The sequence below is a fragment of the Schistocerca cancellata genome, chromosome 1 (assembly GCF_023864275.1).
Source record: "Schistocerca cancellata isolate TAMUIC-IGC-003103 chromosome 1, iqSchCanc2.1, whole genome shotgun sequence".
In the NCBI taxonomy this organism is placed as follows: Eukaryota; Metazoa; Arthropoda; class Insecta; order Orthoptera; family Acrididae; genus Schistocerca; species Schistocerca cancellata.
Genome location: NC_064626.1, coordinates 881,134,831 through 881,150,397, shown reverse-complemented (window position 1 = coordinate 881,150,397; position 15,567 = coordinate 881,134,831). Strand labels below are relative to the sequence as shown.

General features: G+C 40.0%; 1 protein-coding gene across 1 annotated transcript in view; it reads left to right on the top strand.

The window, feature by feature from the left end:
- The window catches only part of LOC126190528 (beta-glucuronidase-like), a 138,518-nt gene that overhangs the window by 49,660 nt on the left and 73,291 nt on the right, over nt 1-15,567 (top strand). Inside the window, exons 5-6 of the mRNA XM_049931027.1 lie at nt 3,463-3,608; nt 15,295-15,488. Of these exons, the coding sequence (XP_049786984.1) occupies nt 3,463-3,608; nt 15,295-15,488 (340 nt within the window). The remainder of the gene's footprint in view (nt 1-3,462; nt 3,609-15,294; nt 15,489-15,567) is intronic.

The window sequence follows — 15,567 nt, the reverse complement described above, 5'->3', positions numbered from 1 at the left end:
CCTCCCCAGGGAACAGGGAACGTTTCACACCAGATGAGTGTAACCCCTACGTTTCCATGGTAGAGTAATGGTGGTGTACGAATACGTGGAGAACTTGTTTGCACAGCAATCGCCGACATAGTGTAGTTGAGGCGGAATAAGGGGAACCAGCCTGCATTCATCAAGGCAGATGGAAAACTGCCTAAAAACCATCCACAGACTGACCGGCTCACCAGACATCGACGCATGTCTGCCGGGTGGATTTGTGCCAGGGACCAGGCACTCCTTCCCACTATGGAAAGTCGAGCGTTAGACTGCTGAAATAACTGGGTAGGCCTACAGCAGATATTAGTTTTATGTATAAATGCATTTGTAATGTTTTAATTTCAATTATTATACTACGCACACAGTGTGGAATTAGCTAATTCTCACTGGGACAAACAAATTGAAAATGAATTGTTGGGAATAGTAGCCATCTGTCAGGAAATTTGGCCACTTTTCCCAGTGTAGAGCGTGGCGAGTTTTCCTGATCGAACACCATGTTTGTATAAGTGGCTCACACCTTAAACAGTACAACCAAAGGAAATGACAGTGACTTATATTTGTAAGCCAAAAGGCAATGTGTGAACTGTGATATCACGAAAACATATTGCTGTACATAAAAGTGAAGCAACTAAAGTAATATGAGTGACGTAACTTACATCAAATGATTGAAAAACCTAAATGTTTTCATAGAAAGATAACAGAGAAAACTTCCATTGTTAATGTCACTGACAACACTAACAGTGTTGATTACAGCTAGTTTGGCCACTTCTCAGCAGGAAGTAGCACTGTTGAACACATCAAATGAGCAGTGGCCACATTTCCCAACCTGGCCATTTTACCCTTTTTTTCCCCTATGTGAGCTTATTTTCAGTGCAAAAATAGCCATTCCTATTGATGAAGTATGGTGTGAATACATGATGAATACTGGGTATATCAGACATTACTAGAATTTTTCAGGTGGAGATTGCAACGTAGCATGCCCACAGGATAAGTACATGCAGCTTATTGCCATCTTTTGGAATTTGATAAAGGCAAATCATTGACATGAGGGACCAACAGTGTAGTACAGTGACTGTAGAATGGATGGCAGTGAAGCAGACACAGTACAATACCATGAGAGTAGGCATTGCGTCCTTCCAGAAGGAAGAAGATTGTAGGATTGTTTGACTGGCTCTGACAAATTATGTTGGCATTTGGAATCTGGGTAGAGGTTACAGGCAGAGTGCCATCATGCACTGTCAGGAAAGATTACTGGAAGGTGTGTCAGTATCTCGAGTTGCTAACCATCATTTACTGCTGACACCATACCAAAGACAATAGAGACTTACATTGTGTCAAGTCTGAGCCAACTAGGAAATTAAGTGGCATACTGTAGTGTTTAACAGGGAGTTTTTATTTCTGTCCTTGGCAATCAGATCAGACACAATTCACACTCAGGTGATCCAGCAAAAGGTCTCAGGAAATGGCAGTTATCATTATGTGCACCTCTCAAACTCCTGGACTCATGGTGTGAGAAGCTATTGGATATGACAACAGGACTGCTCTCCGGTATGTGGCAAGGAAAAAAGTAATATTTTACTGGGGCATTTAAAGATGCTTTGAAACTGGAAAACTAAACACTTGGAAGCAGGAATTGTTGGTACATTCCTTATTCACTAGCAGAAGAAAACTAAGTTTACATATGCCCAACAGGTAAAGACATTTGTAACTGGAATATATATTGAGTGAAGTAAAGATCTTACAGCAGCCAGAGATAGTCTGCAGTTCTTCCAGAATTGTTCTTCTATGACGGAGCATTTTCAACAGAAAGACAAAGAGAAAATGCATGACTTAATTTGGTCAAAAAATAAGCACCTTTTTAATCTTTCACTGCCAAGCAGCATTTTCATCTTGTCCTTATTGCGAGGTGTAAATTATGTTCTTATTGAAAATTATACAGATTTATGAATTAAAGAATTAAAAGAAAGTACCAGAGCACTCACTGTGAAAATTATAAAGAAATGTTTGAAAATGTCAAATGATGGTTTAGAGTAAATGGATTATCATTTAATTTTTCAAGTCTGAGAGCATACATTTTGTCACTACTCATAGAATGGGAGAAATACAACTAGCGGTTTAAAAAATAACAAGAATTAGATAGTGTTCAGTTTTTGGGGTTACAGATGGACCAGTCTGGAATTGGATAACCCACACCAAAGACCTAATGAAACACTGTGGTGCAGCAACAGTTGCAGTAAACATATCAAACAATGAGTTATTTATGAATGAAAAAATTTTGTTAGTTTTCATATTAACATTTGATAAAGAGTCAAGGAATCATTCTTGAGAAATTTGCATTTTGTAGAATGCAAATGCATTCTGCAAGAATAATGTCTGGTGTCAATCCTAAAAAATCCTGCAGCAAAGTCTTCAAAAAACTGGTATTTTTACAAATATTGCCCAATACATTACACTGAGTTTTCCCTTTTGTTACAACAGTGACTGAGGATGCCTGGAATTGTTTCTGATCAAGGTAGTGCAGTGATTAAGACATGGACCTTGAGTCATGGAGAAAGAGTGATCAAATACCTTTCCAGTCATCCTGATTTACATTTTATATGCTTCTTCTAAATTGCTTAAGACAAGTTTTGGGATGGTTTCTTTCAAAACAACATAGCTTATTTCCTTCTCCAGTCTGTGTTTGTGTTTTACTTCTGTGACTATGTTGTCAAGGAGCTGGTAAATCTTAATCTTCTTTCTTTTCTCTCATTATCTAGAGTTGGTAGAATTCTAGCTTTGGATTGTTGAATGCTATAAAGTTACTAGTGAGAAATATAGAAATTCAGAAGGGGCACTGACTTCACTCCACCCAAACATTAGTCTAGTGTCTTAATTTTTGTCTCACCTATCACATCTTTCTAGCAATGTTTGCAGTAACATATTAAAGTGCAAGACTTGACCACCCAGTTGACATGAAATAACAGGATCAAAGGCTGAAGTCAATGTTGTGAATGATTTACAACTGCTTTTTTCTTGAAATTATAGAATGAAAGGTTCATTTTACCCACACATAAAAATTTATACTAATTTTTGTACAGATTTTTGTTTTTTAAATGAGCATCATTAATAATTTAAAAAAATATACAGACCTTATTGCTTCTGAAACACTGTAGACTCATCTCTTTGATACTTCACGTAACTCTTAGTGTCATCCCTTTCATTGCACATTTACCAATTGTTTCTTACTAAGTAATGACTAGTTACAAAACATCATATTTTAACTTTTTCTTACAGTAATATCCTTGATTCAGCAACTGTTTTATACTGTTAAGAGTTTTGCTACATTGCAAATAAATCTGTACACATGTTCATACAGGAAATCTTTATAGTGCTAAATAATAACAGTGAATGTCTTGTGTGTCATGAGTATTGTTATTTACATTATATTTTTTTATGCAGTGAAAATGGCAGTAGGACATATCAAACTTACACATTTGACTTCTTCAATTATGCGGGGATTGATCGCTCTGTTCATCTCTACACGACTCCCGAGGTATTCATTGATGACATCACCATTACAACTGAGTACTCAGATGATGGGACAGGTAAATTCTTATACTTTTGAATCATTAATAATTATTCATTGTTTTATTTAAATCATCCAGACAGTAGGATCCTGAGACTGATTACAAGAAACTTCCACTATATGTCCTGTTTTGAGGCACATTTAGTAAATAGCTTCACACTGGGAATGGTAACCATATTTTGAATGTTTCTTTACTGTAATCAAATGATTAGCATCTGTACGGCAGTACCAACAAGAACAATTCACAATTCCTTGTGTGTATGTTTCACAGTACAGTCTGGGCAAATTGTCAAATGGCAATAGTTTTGAGACATGTCGTTTTGAAGCACTCTTGATAAAGCAGACATATTTTGCTTTTCTCATAAGCAGTGTAATGAACAGTGAGGTTGAGTCCTTGGAGGTAGATGAGAAACTTTAGAAACATAACAATCTGTTGAGAAAGCACTGTACCACATTAAAATCAAAAAGGTTTTGACTGTTCGGAGCACTTTCACTAACATCACACCTGACTTGCTTAATGCCTGTGAAAAGATATCTTGATCTTATGCTAAATGGATCCCACAATATGTAATATAGGCAACCACAGGAGTGGCATGGGATGGCTGTATTATCAGCAGGCTCAGTGTCTAATGGATGAGACTGTATGGCAGGCCGATGAGGCTCAGGAAGAAGGGGCTGTTTAACACTTTATTTCCAACTTATGCATTGGTTCTGTGGTGTGGTGAGCAGGCAATCACACTCCTGCTCCACAGGGGTGCATTGGTACAGTAGTTCCTCAGCCAACAGCTATCGTCCATCCAGCTGGTGGCAATATATGATGGTGCCCAGCTTTGCCATCATCTGCACTCAGTGTCAGGCCCATGGTGAGCCACAGCACTGACATTAGTGGTACTTGCAGAAACAGACTGCACGCAGGTGGCAAAGGCGAGCAGCAAGAGACATGCCCACCATGGTTTAGTAAGGCTGCTGCTGTGCCTGAGGTGCAACCACCCCTCCTGGCAGGAGTTCAAATGCTGCTGGAGTGGAGAAGCAGACCTGCTGCACTGGACACCAGGTCCAGTGCGTGGACTTAGTGCAGGAAGTAGGTACCCCAGTGTGCTCTCTGACCCACAGATTCAGCTCCATGTTGTCTCCCCATATAGTGTAGCCCCTGTGTCTTGATGGTACTTCTTGAATGTGAATGAATCTGTTATAAAATCAAGGTTATTTATACCAAATATCATTGCACTTATTGTGCCAATGTGCCACTCCTGGTCACGTAGTAGGTAACATCACCAAAATGATGATGGCGACATCATCTTGCCTGTGCCATGCATTACCAGAGTGTTGGCAAACTACACCATGTGAGGCTAGCCCATCTTGCCATAATTTCAAATGTTATTGTCTCAATCCAAATGTCAAGACACTGTGCTCACTGGCCACCAGTGTGTTATACAATGTTATGCTGCACCTTCTCATTCTTAGTCTGGTAGTGGCACTAGATTACCCCCTTTGTGGAGAAGACCTTGTCCCTTGGGTCTCCTTTAGGACTTGTTCCCTACCATGTGTCACATATACAACAAAAATGCTCTTACAAAATATCTGGCAGCAAGATTTTCAGTGTTCAGAGCCCATATATGACTTCCACCCTTACATGCTAAATGCCTCCTTGTGCTATTTAGTTGCTTACATCTACCTCACTTAACAGTCCATTAGTTCCTCAAGAACTTTCATCACTTTGTGCTTCTACACTTCTCATGGTCTGCCAAGACATATGCCATAGACAATTTGTAAACATTCACTATGTACTCTGCGGTCTTATATGTTCTTAAATTCTGTCAGATATAGCTTTTTTACAATACCATATTCTTTTCACACTCTGGAAATCCATACTACCAGGATCTGTATTACCATTAGATCGGTCTACTGGGTAGGTCTGTGTGTCAACTTCAAGAAGGCTATGCGAAGCAGAGTTAGTCACTACTAGGTATCGTGGCACTCAAGATCATGGTTACTTATTGTCGCCTTTGCTGATATTGACTAACATTTTGTATTAACTACTCAGCAGAGATTCACCCTCATGTGTGGTTTGGCATGCTGGGAGAAATAGTCAGTCATTGGCAGCACAAAATGATTCTCCACTGGAGACCAATTAAATGCCTCTAACACATCCACCCCAATCATCTCAAATGGTTTTGAAGCTTCTGGCAGTGCCTGTAATTGTACTTGCTTACATTTCATGTCAGCATGCTGTGCACACTGCACACAGTTCTTCGCATACTGATACATATTTCCTTTTCTTATCTTCCACCAGTATTTCTCCATGACCCTTTGGTTCTGCATCCTCCATGACTAGACAGCACATGATTATGCACTTCATTTTAACTTCTTCCTTCATCTTATCCAGTACTATCACTCACGCCCCTATCCTTGTTACCTTGCCCAACAGACAGTCACACATGCTGAGCAGCAGTTGTATCGTGTGTTGTTTGCAGTCACTGTCAGTATTCTACACCACCTGCCATTCAGCAAGGTCCTGATCCATTACTTTTACTACCGCTACCTTTGTGCTTAATGTGTCCGCATTTCCTTGTTTCTTTACTGGCTTGTGAATTACTTTGTAGTAAAACTCACTGAATCTTAACACTCCTCTCATTAGTTTACTGGACAGGTCCTTCACCCCAAATAACCATTTCAGAGCAGCATGATTGCTCACTGCTTTAAACTTCTTCCCATAAAGGTAACATCAAAAATACATCATTACACATGTGAGGCTAAATATTTCTCTCTCCACGGTCAAATAGTTTCTTTCAGTCCTGTTAAGTTGTCTCAATGTAAAAGCAATAGAATATTTTTCACCAGTGATCTCCTTACTCAGAACACACATAGAACATGATTAGATGCACCACTGGACAACATCAATTCCCTCTGGGATCTGTGGGCACCTACATTGGACGCGATGTCAAAAGTTCTCTTCAGCTCTTGGAATATCCCTTACATTTCTCCATCCATACAATTTTGCACCATTTTTCAGCAGTTGTGTGAGTGGTTGCACTATCCCAATGAACCCATTTGCAGATTTCCTATAATAGTTTAAGAGTCCCAAAAATGATGGTAGTTCTTCACTCATCTTTAGAACTGGAAAATCTCACACTGCCTGTACCAGTTTTGGATATGTTCTCACCTCATCTTATCTAATCATGTGCCTTGTGTAAATTACTTCCTCCAATACAAAGTAATACTTCTGCATATTCAACATCAGATGTGTAGCTCACAACTTCTCAAATACTTCTCTCAAATGTTGTCTGTGTTCTTTCACATCCCTTGACACATTTATGTCATACAGGCAAACTAGATGCTGGCAAGGCTTCAACCCCTCCAATATTCCACCCAACAAATGCTGAAATACTGCAGGAGTATTCTTCAGGCTGAACAACATTGACCAATAATGGTAATGGCCTCAGTGTGTTGGAAAAGCTATCTTCAGTCAGCCCTCTGGGACCACCTCCAGCTGATGGTATCTACTTCTTAAATCCATGGTCAAGAAATACTGCCTCTGCCCCATACTGTCAATGGTCTCTGAGATGTTGGATATAGGATATGCAGCTGTTTCAGACTTACTATTAAGATGGTGATAAGCACAGCAAAATCTGTATTTCTTGGACCATCCATAGACTGTTTTGACATGATCACAATTCCTGCTCCCCATTGACTATTATTCCATCAACCAACAACTGGGTAATAAACTTATTCAGAACTGGCTACAAACACTGAGGTATTCTACATGGTTTGTGGTACACTGGTGCTTTATTCTCTGTCGGGGGTCTGTATGTCCGAACATGTGTCGCAGGCCATGGACGCTGAGAAAAAAATCAGATCTTCAAATTCCACCTACAGCTTCTCCACCTTTATTCTCTCCACTCCCTTTAGATGCTCCACCTTGTTACGTAATGCAATCTTACCGGTGGTCTGTGGCTGCTTATGGCTTACACCTTCTGTGCAGCAATCCTCCTCCTCCACAATGTCCAGTCTTGCTATCAACATCCACTTTGTCAATTATACTTCTGGTGTGATGTCATAAGCGAGTGACTGCGTGTGAGTTCGCTCTCCAAGTTTGTATATATTTTTAGGTTTCAGATACATATTTTAACGGTTTTTGTGATAATATTTACTATATAAGTGACTTATTAGTGGTTTCTTTATTCACGTCTGGCTTTCTTGTGTTGTGACCTGATATTTGCGAGTGTTTTGTATTGAGCAACGTAACCTCTTACCTGTGTTTACACTCCGCGCTGACCAGTTGCAGCTGTAGCGGTTCATCAAAAGCTAAGCACTAATTAATTGTTTGTGTATAGTGGTTTATTTAGGAACTTTAGTAGTCTTCAACTGGAGTTTTTTGTGTTTTCTGGTGAAATAATTTCAGAAGAACCTTTTGGAAACTGTTTTCAGCTTCATTACTGTGTCATTAGACATTTAATTCTCTTTCTGTATTTGTCTTTTGTTATATCCACATTTGTTGTTTATTAATACTGTTAATAATAGTAGTTACTTCCCTTGTAGAGTAAGTTTGTGATTACTGTAGTCAGGTTTTTAACATCTTCTTATTGTAGTAGCGGAACTTAGAAAAAGTAAAATTTTACCATGAGTGAGAAGTGTGGGCTTTGCCGTAGGTTCGTGAGTAGTAGATTGCGGTGTGAGACTTGTTCGAAGTATTTTCACTGGGGGGAATGCAGTGGGGAAGCCAGTGGGCATTCTGGTGAGATCCTCTCCTGGAACTGCAGGTTATGTAGCAAGAGTAAGGTGATAGAGGAGCAGGAGCATAAGATCTGTGCCCTTCAGGTGCAGCTGAAAAACACACAGGAGGAGCTAGATAGGATGAGGAGGGAGAAGGGGGTTGGGGAATGGGAGCTGGCTGTTGGCAAGAAATCTGCTAGAAGAAGAAGATTTTCAGATAGTTTTACTATTGGTGTTTACAATAGATATGACCAACTGTCAGAGTCTAGTGGAGAGGAATCTCTAGTAGCTGTAGATGTAGGAAGTATGCAGCAGACCTCAGTAGTTATGGTGGCTAGAACAGTTGCAAAGTCGAAGAGGAAGAAGAAGGTTCTGCTGTTAGGTAGTTATCATGGCAGAGGTGTAGGCCAGCAGTTGAAGGAAGTGCTGGGGAGTGAGTACCAGGTCACCAGCATTGTGAAGCCTAGTGCAGGATTGGCTCAGGTGACTGTTAACATAGGGAGGTTATGTAGGGATTTTACTAAAGAGGATCAGGTAGTGATTGTGGGTGGGGCTGGTAATAGTATTGATAGGGATGGGGAGTATGACATAGATGGTGACCTGGAAAAGATAGCCACTCAGGCTGGCAACATGAATGTGCATTTCGTGGAACTGTTTCAGCGTCATGATTGGCCTCATCTTAATACAGCCGTCAGGCGTAATAACATGAGACTTGGGGGTGCTTTGATTGCAGAAAGCATGGGTCACATTTCAGTGGTGTCGGTGGAGTCTATCAGCAGGACGGGTTTCACTAGACATGGCCTGCACCTCAACAGGTATGGGAAGGGGAGGTTGGCAAAGTTTATAGGTGACAGCATAGGTGGAGTAGGTGGGATCACTCATGGGAAAATTCCTGCAGTAGTGGGTGTTAGAGCTGCACCTTTTTTAGATTGAAGCCAGCTGATAGGTATTCCTGCTTAAGGGAAGTCTCTCTAACAAAGGAACCACTTTTGACAAAGCCTAGGTATCCAAGTAATGAGGGAATTAGTATATTTCATCAAAATATACAAGGTATTAGAGATAAAGTTAGTGAACTGCTTATAGATGTTGACTCTGAAATTATTGGTATATCTGAACACTTCTTAAATAAGGAGATAATTCAGAGGCTTCCTTTACCAGGATACAGGTTGGCTGGTAGCTTTTCGAGGAGCTCTTTGCGGTGTGGGGGAGTAGCCATGTATGTGAAAAACGGCATCCCATTTGAGTCAATTGATGTTTCAAAGTACTGCACTGAAAAGGTGTTTGAATGTTGTGCAGGTGTGGTTAAATTTAACGGAGCTAAACTTCCAACTGTTGTTATTTATAGATCCCCAGACTCCAATTTCAAAACATTTTTGCTAAAGCTAGAGGAGGTTCTTGGTTCACTTTATAGAAAATACAAAAAGTTAGTTATATGTGGTGACTTCAATATTAATTGTATGAGTGATTGTGCAAGGAAGAGGATGCTGTTAGACCTCCTTAATTCATATAATCTTATGCAAACCGTTTTCTTTCCAACAAGAGTGCAAGGGAACAGTAGAACAACCATAGACAACATTTTTGTTCATTCCTCATTACTAGAAGGGCATTCTGTTAGCAAAAAGGTGAATGGCCTCTCAGATCATGATGCACAAATTTTAACTCTAAAAGATTTTTGTGCTGCAACACATGTTAAATATAGTCATCAGCTGTTTAGGAAAGCTGATCCAGTTGCTGTAGAGACCTTTGTGAACCTTATCAAGGAACAAGAGTGGCAAGATGTTTATAGTGCTGATATAGTAGACGATAAATATAATGCTTTTCTCAAGACTTTTCTCGTGCTCTTTGAAAGTTGCTTTCCATTAGAATGTTCAAGACAGGGTATTAGCACAAACAGGCAGCCTGGGTGGCTGACTAGAGGGATAAGGATATCTTGTAGAACAAAGTGGCAATTATATCAAAATGTTAGAAACAGTCAAAATCTAAATGCAGCAGCCCATTACAAACAGTATTGTAAGGTGCTTAAAAATGTTATTAGGAAGGCAAAAAGAATGTGGTATGCAGATAGAATAGCTAAGTCTCAGGATAAAATTAAAACCATATGGTCAGTCGTAAAGGAAGTGGCTGGTCTGCAGAGACAGGTCGAGAATATAGAATCAGTGCATAGTGGGAATGTCCGTGTTACTGATAAGTTGCATATACGTACAGAATTTAATAATCACTTTCTGAATATAGCAGGTGAACTAAATAGAAACCTAGTCCCAACAGGGAATCATATAGCGCTCTTAGAAAAAAGTGTTCCGAGACTGTTACCTGAAATGCTCCTCCATGATACTGACAAGAGGGAGATTGAGTTAATAATTAAATCACAAAAGACTAAGAACTCTCATGGATATGACGGGGTATCTAGCAGAATACTGAAGTATTGTTCTATGTATGTTAGCCCAGTACTTAGCCGTATCTGTAACTTTTCCTTTAGGAGTAGTCAGTTTCCTGACCGATTAAAGTACTCGGTAGTGAAGCCACTTTATAAAAAGGGAGACATTGATAATGTTGACAATTTTAGACCTATTTCTATGCCATCGGTGTTTGCTAAAGTTATCGAGAAGGTTGTATATACAAGGTTACTGGAGCATTTAAATTCACATAATTTGCTGTCAAATGTTCAGTTTGGTTTTAGAAATGGTTTAATAACTGAAAATGCTATATTCTCTTTTCTCTGTGAGGTTTTGGATGGATTAAATAAAAGGTTGCAAACGCTAGGTGTTTTCTTTGATTTAATGAACGCTTTTGAATGTGTTGACCACAAAATATTACTGCAGAAGTTGGACCATTATGGAGTAAGGGGAGTAGCTTACAATTGGTTCGCCTCTTACTTTAAGAACAGAAAGCAGAAGTAGTGATGTTCAGTCCCAATGGGGCACTGTTAAGTGGGGTGTTCCCCAAGGGTCGGTGCTGGGGCCACTGCTGTTTCTTATTTATATACATGATATGCCTTCTAGTATTACAGGTGATTCAAAAATATTTCTGTTTGCTGATGACACCAGCTTGATAGTGAAGGATCTTGTGTGTAATATTGAAACAGTATCAAATAATGTAGTTCATGAAATAAGTTCGTGGCTTGTGGAAAATAATTTGATGCTAAATCACAGTAAGACTCAGTTTTTACAGTTTCTAACTCACAATTCAACAAGAACCGATATTTTGATCAGACATAATGGGCTTATTATAAGCGAGATGGAACAGTTCAAGTTCCTAGGCATTCGGATAGATAGTAAGCTGCTGTGGAAAGCCCATGTCCAGGTCCTTGTTCAGAAACTAAATGCTGCTTTATTTACCATTAGAACAGTATCTGAAATAAGTGACACTTCAACACGAAAAGTAGTCTACTTCGCATATTTTCATATGCTAATGTCGTATGGTATTGTTTTTTGGGGTAATTCTTCTGATTCAAAAAGGGTATTTTTGGCTCAAAAACGGGCTGTTCGAGCTATATGTGGTGTAAGTTCGAGAACCTCTTGTCGACCCCTATTCAATAGTCTGGGAATTCTGACATTGCCCTCACAGTATATATTTTCTTTAATGTCATTTGTTGTTAGCAATATTGGTCTATTCTCAAGAGTTAGCAGCTTTCACTCAGTTAATACTAGGCAGAAATCCAGTCTGCATGTGGAATGCACTTCCTTGACGCTTGTGCAGAAAGGAGTGCAGTATTCTGCTGAATCCATTTTCAATAAGCTACCACAAGAACTCAAAAATCTTAGCAGTAGCCCAAACTCTTTTACGTCTAAACTTAAGAGTTTCCTCATGGCTCACTCCTTCTATTCTGTTGAGGAGCTCCTGGAAGAACTAAAAAATTAAGCAAATTCCAGTGTTACATTGTTGACTTTCTTTATTTAAACTTACGACTTGTCACCTGAATATGTTTTTTTATATTTCATTTTATCTGTTTCTAATATCGCGTTATAATTTCATGTATTGACTCGTTCCATGACCATGGAGACTTCTCCTTAATTTGGTCCCACGGAACAATAAATAAATAAATAAATAAAACTGTCAGTATTGACAAGTCATACCTTCCCACTGTCCTTCTGTGTATGCCTACAGTACTCCTTTTAACCAAACAGTTTGCTGAATCTAATACTTCATTTCCTTACAGCGCATCTGTTATGCATAACATTCTGACTGGTATGTGTGGCTCCACACTCACCCAAAGTGACTTCCAGGTGCCACTTGGCACACAGTCATGCAAACCAAGCCTTAATGTATTTGTATGTAGTTTAATTGGACTGATCATGATGACATACACACCTTGCAACAGATCTGTATTGGTGATGGCTTCCCCTAGCTGTTATGTCTTCCCAATAAGTTTGACCACACATCATCAAAGGTCAATTATGGCATGATGTTAATGCAAAATGTTTAACCACAGGATCATACCATAGACCTCACTTATGTGAGGCACTTCCACGCACTACATAAACTCAGCTGCCTCCACCTGAAAATTTATTTCCACTTATTCCAATGATCTTGTATCATTATCACACTGCCGACACAATCTATAGCATAGCAGGTTGCACTGACTCAATTTGGTTGCTTCTGTGCATATAACAAAAGTCTTTGCCTTGCCTGTTAAATCTAACTTCATTACCTGCAGTGCCTGATTATTGGACCAACACCAATTCTTGCCAACAATGCAGGCTCTCCGTGAATAACATCACATCCTCAAATAACTTTCCAGAGAAAGGACTGACTAAGTTAGCAGCAGCTGTATCTATTACAAGGCTCAGCACTCTGAGCAATGCTAAGTCCTCATTTCTAGCTACAAGACCATATTTTCTGAACTTCCATTACACTACTTCATTTACTAATGCTTTGACTGCCTCTGGCCCAGTGACACTCTGAGTCTCTCACTTAGCCATTGCAACACCTTTATCCTTCATTCATACACAATGCAAATAGGCAGTAATTACCAACTGACAAAAAGAAAATAATTATACCTTGTGCTGTGTCATCAACCATTTATGTTCTCTACACTGCTTCACAACATGACCAGAGCTATGGCATGTAAAACAGTTTACAGATACCAGTTCAGCACACGGTGCAGAATACCCAAGCAGACTACACTGTCAACACCTCACAGGCTCTAAATGCTGCTCTTTAACGTTGCCATGAAATTCACACACATTAGCTGGTTCTTCTAGTCTGAGCAAAGTAACCCTCAAGTTACAGTGATGTTCTGTCTTAGACCCCCAACCCTGTCAAACACATAAAAAAGTAACAAACAGTTTCTCCATTCACCTCACCACATCGATACTGGAGATTGTGGTCCAGACATGATGCTGCATGGACTTTGCACTCTCTGTTGCCCACAGAAGGTGATGTCAGTACTTCTGATAGCACTTTATAGCCAACCCCAGGGATAGTGTGTGTGTGTGTGGGGGGGGGGGGGGGGAGAGGGATATTGGGTTGCTATATTGTCAGGAGGCAGAGCGGCTGAGAGGTGAGACTGGATGGCTGGATGAAGAGGCCCAGGAAGAAGTGGCTGTCAAAACTGACACTTTATTTCCGATTTATAAATTGATTCTGCAGTGTGGTGGGGTAATCATGCCCCTGCTCCACAGGGTGGGTCAGTAGACCCTCAGTTGGCCACTAGCATCCATCCAACTGGCTGCAACATGTGCTAGTGACCTGCTCTGCTGACATCCACACTCTGTGCTGGTCCTGGAGCTATGTTACATGAAACAGAGCACCAATGCCAGCTGCAAATACTGGAATCTTGCAGAGGTAGCCCCTCTTTGATAAGTGACCACACCATTCAGGCAGTCAAGGCAAGTCGCAACATTGTCAGAAGGTGACCACTGTGCTTGTGGTGCAACCCCCTACCTCTGTGCAGGAGTCTGGCTGCAGTTGGTGTGGTCCAGTGGGCCACTGCACTGTGGTACAAGGTCGGGTGGGTAGATTTAATGCAGGAAGCAGGTACCCCAATGGGGACTAGACCCTGTGACTGCTGCTGGCAGCTCCATGTCATCTCCTCATCTGGTACAGTCCCTGCATCCTGATGGTATTGCTAGACTGCAAATGAGTCTGTTACAAAGTCAACTAGGGACTGATGGCCTTTGAGGTCTGGTCCCTTCAACCCCCCACAAACCAACCAACCAACAAAATCACCTCTTATTTATACCAGAAAACAGTGTACTTGTTGTGCCAATATGCCTCTCCTGCTCACATGCTCAGCGATACTACCAAGACTCCAGTGATGGAGTCCAGTGTGTTTGCCTCATGCTGTGCATTACATTGAATTGGCAAGTTCTGCCAGGTGAGGCTATCCCATCTTGCAATAATTTCACATGCTGGTTGTCTTAATCCAAATATCAGTAAACTGTGCTCACTGGCCAATTCGTACTTTTAGACTGACAGTAGCCAACATCCATTTAAAATTGCATTTACGGTTGAATCCTTGTAGGTCAACAACCCAGGCTGCATAAGGTTGTATTTCTTTTCTCCTATTAGTTTAGCAGCTACCACAATCATTTTTGTATGTACAATTGTCAGATAGCAGAGTATAGATTCTGTCCAATGAGACTTTGGCTGGCTCTGTTAAAATAATTGGTTTCTGCAACAGACATTGCTAATGAAGGTACTCTTCATAAGGTTTCATGGAAGTTTACAAAACTATTAATCACTAGTCATTGTGTTTGACAGTGTACAACAGTCCATGATACGACAAGCACATCCATCTGTGCAACCAATTGAAGAACATTTTCAATAATTATATGCCTTTTTTAACTTAATACTGAAAAAGGTACAATTTTTGTACATATACATATTATTACAAATATTACAGCATATAAATATTATGTGTATGACTGCTAATAATGCGATCAAAGTATTTTCAGAAATGAAAAATTTCTCAGGCTTTTTTTTTTCACAAAAAACTTCCATGTTTTGTCTCCTTTATATTAATAGTAATAAATGAAGTAATGTATTTGCAGGCACTGTGTACTACAATGTGACATTTGATGGACAGTCTGCTGAGCTACCTTCTTGTTCTGTATCCCTTTTGGATGCAGAAGGTCTGTCTGTGGCTACAAGCACTGGTTTCACAGGAGAACTGATTGTGACAAATGCCAATCCTTGGTGGCCATACCTCATGCATCCCAATCCAGGCTACCTCTACATTCTTGAGGCAAGTATTACATTGAATTTATAGTTATATGTCAGCAGTATCAGTCTCATACTGCATAAAATGTTATCTATGTCTACAT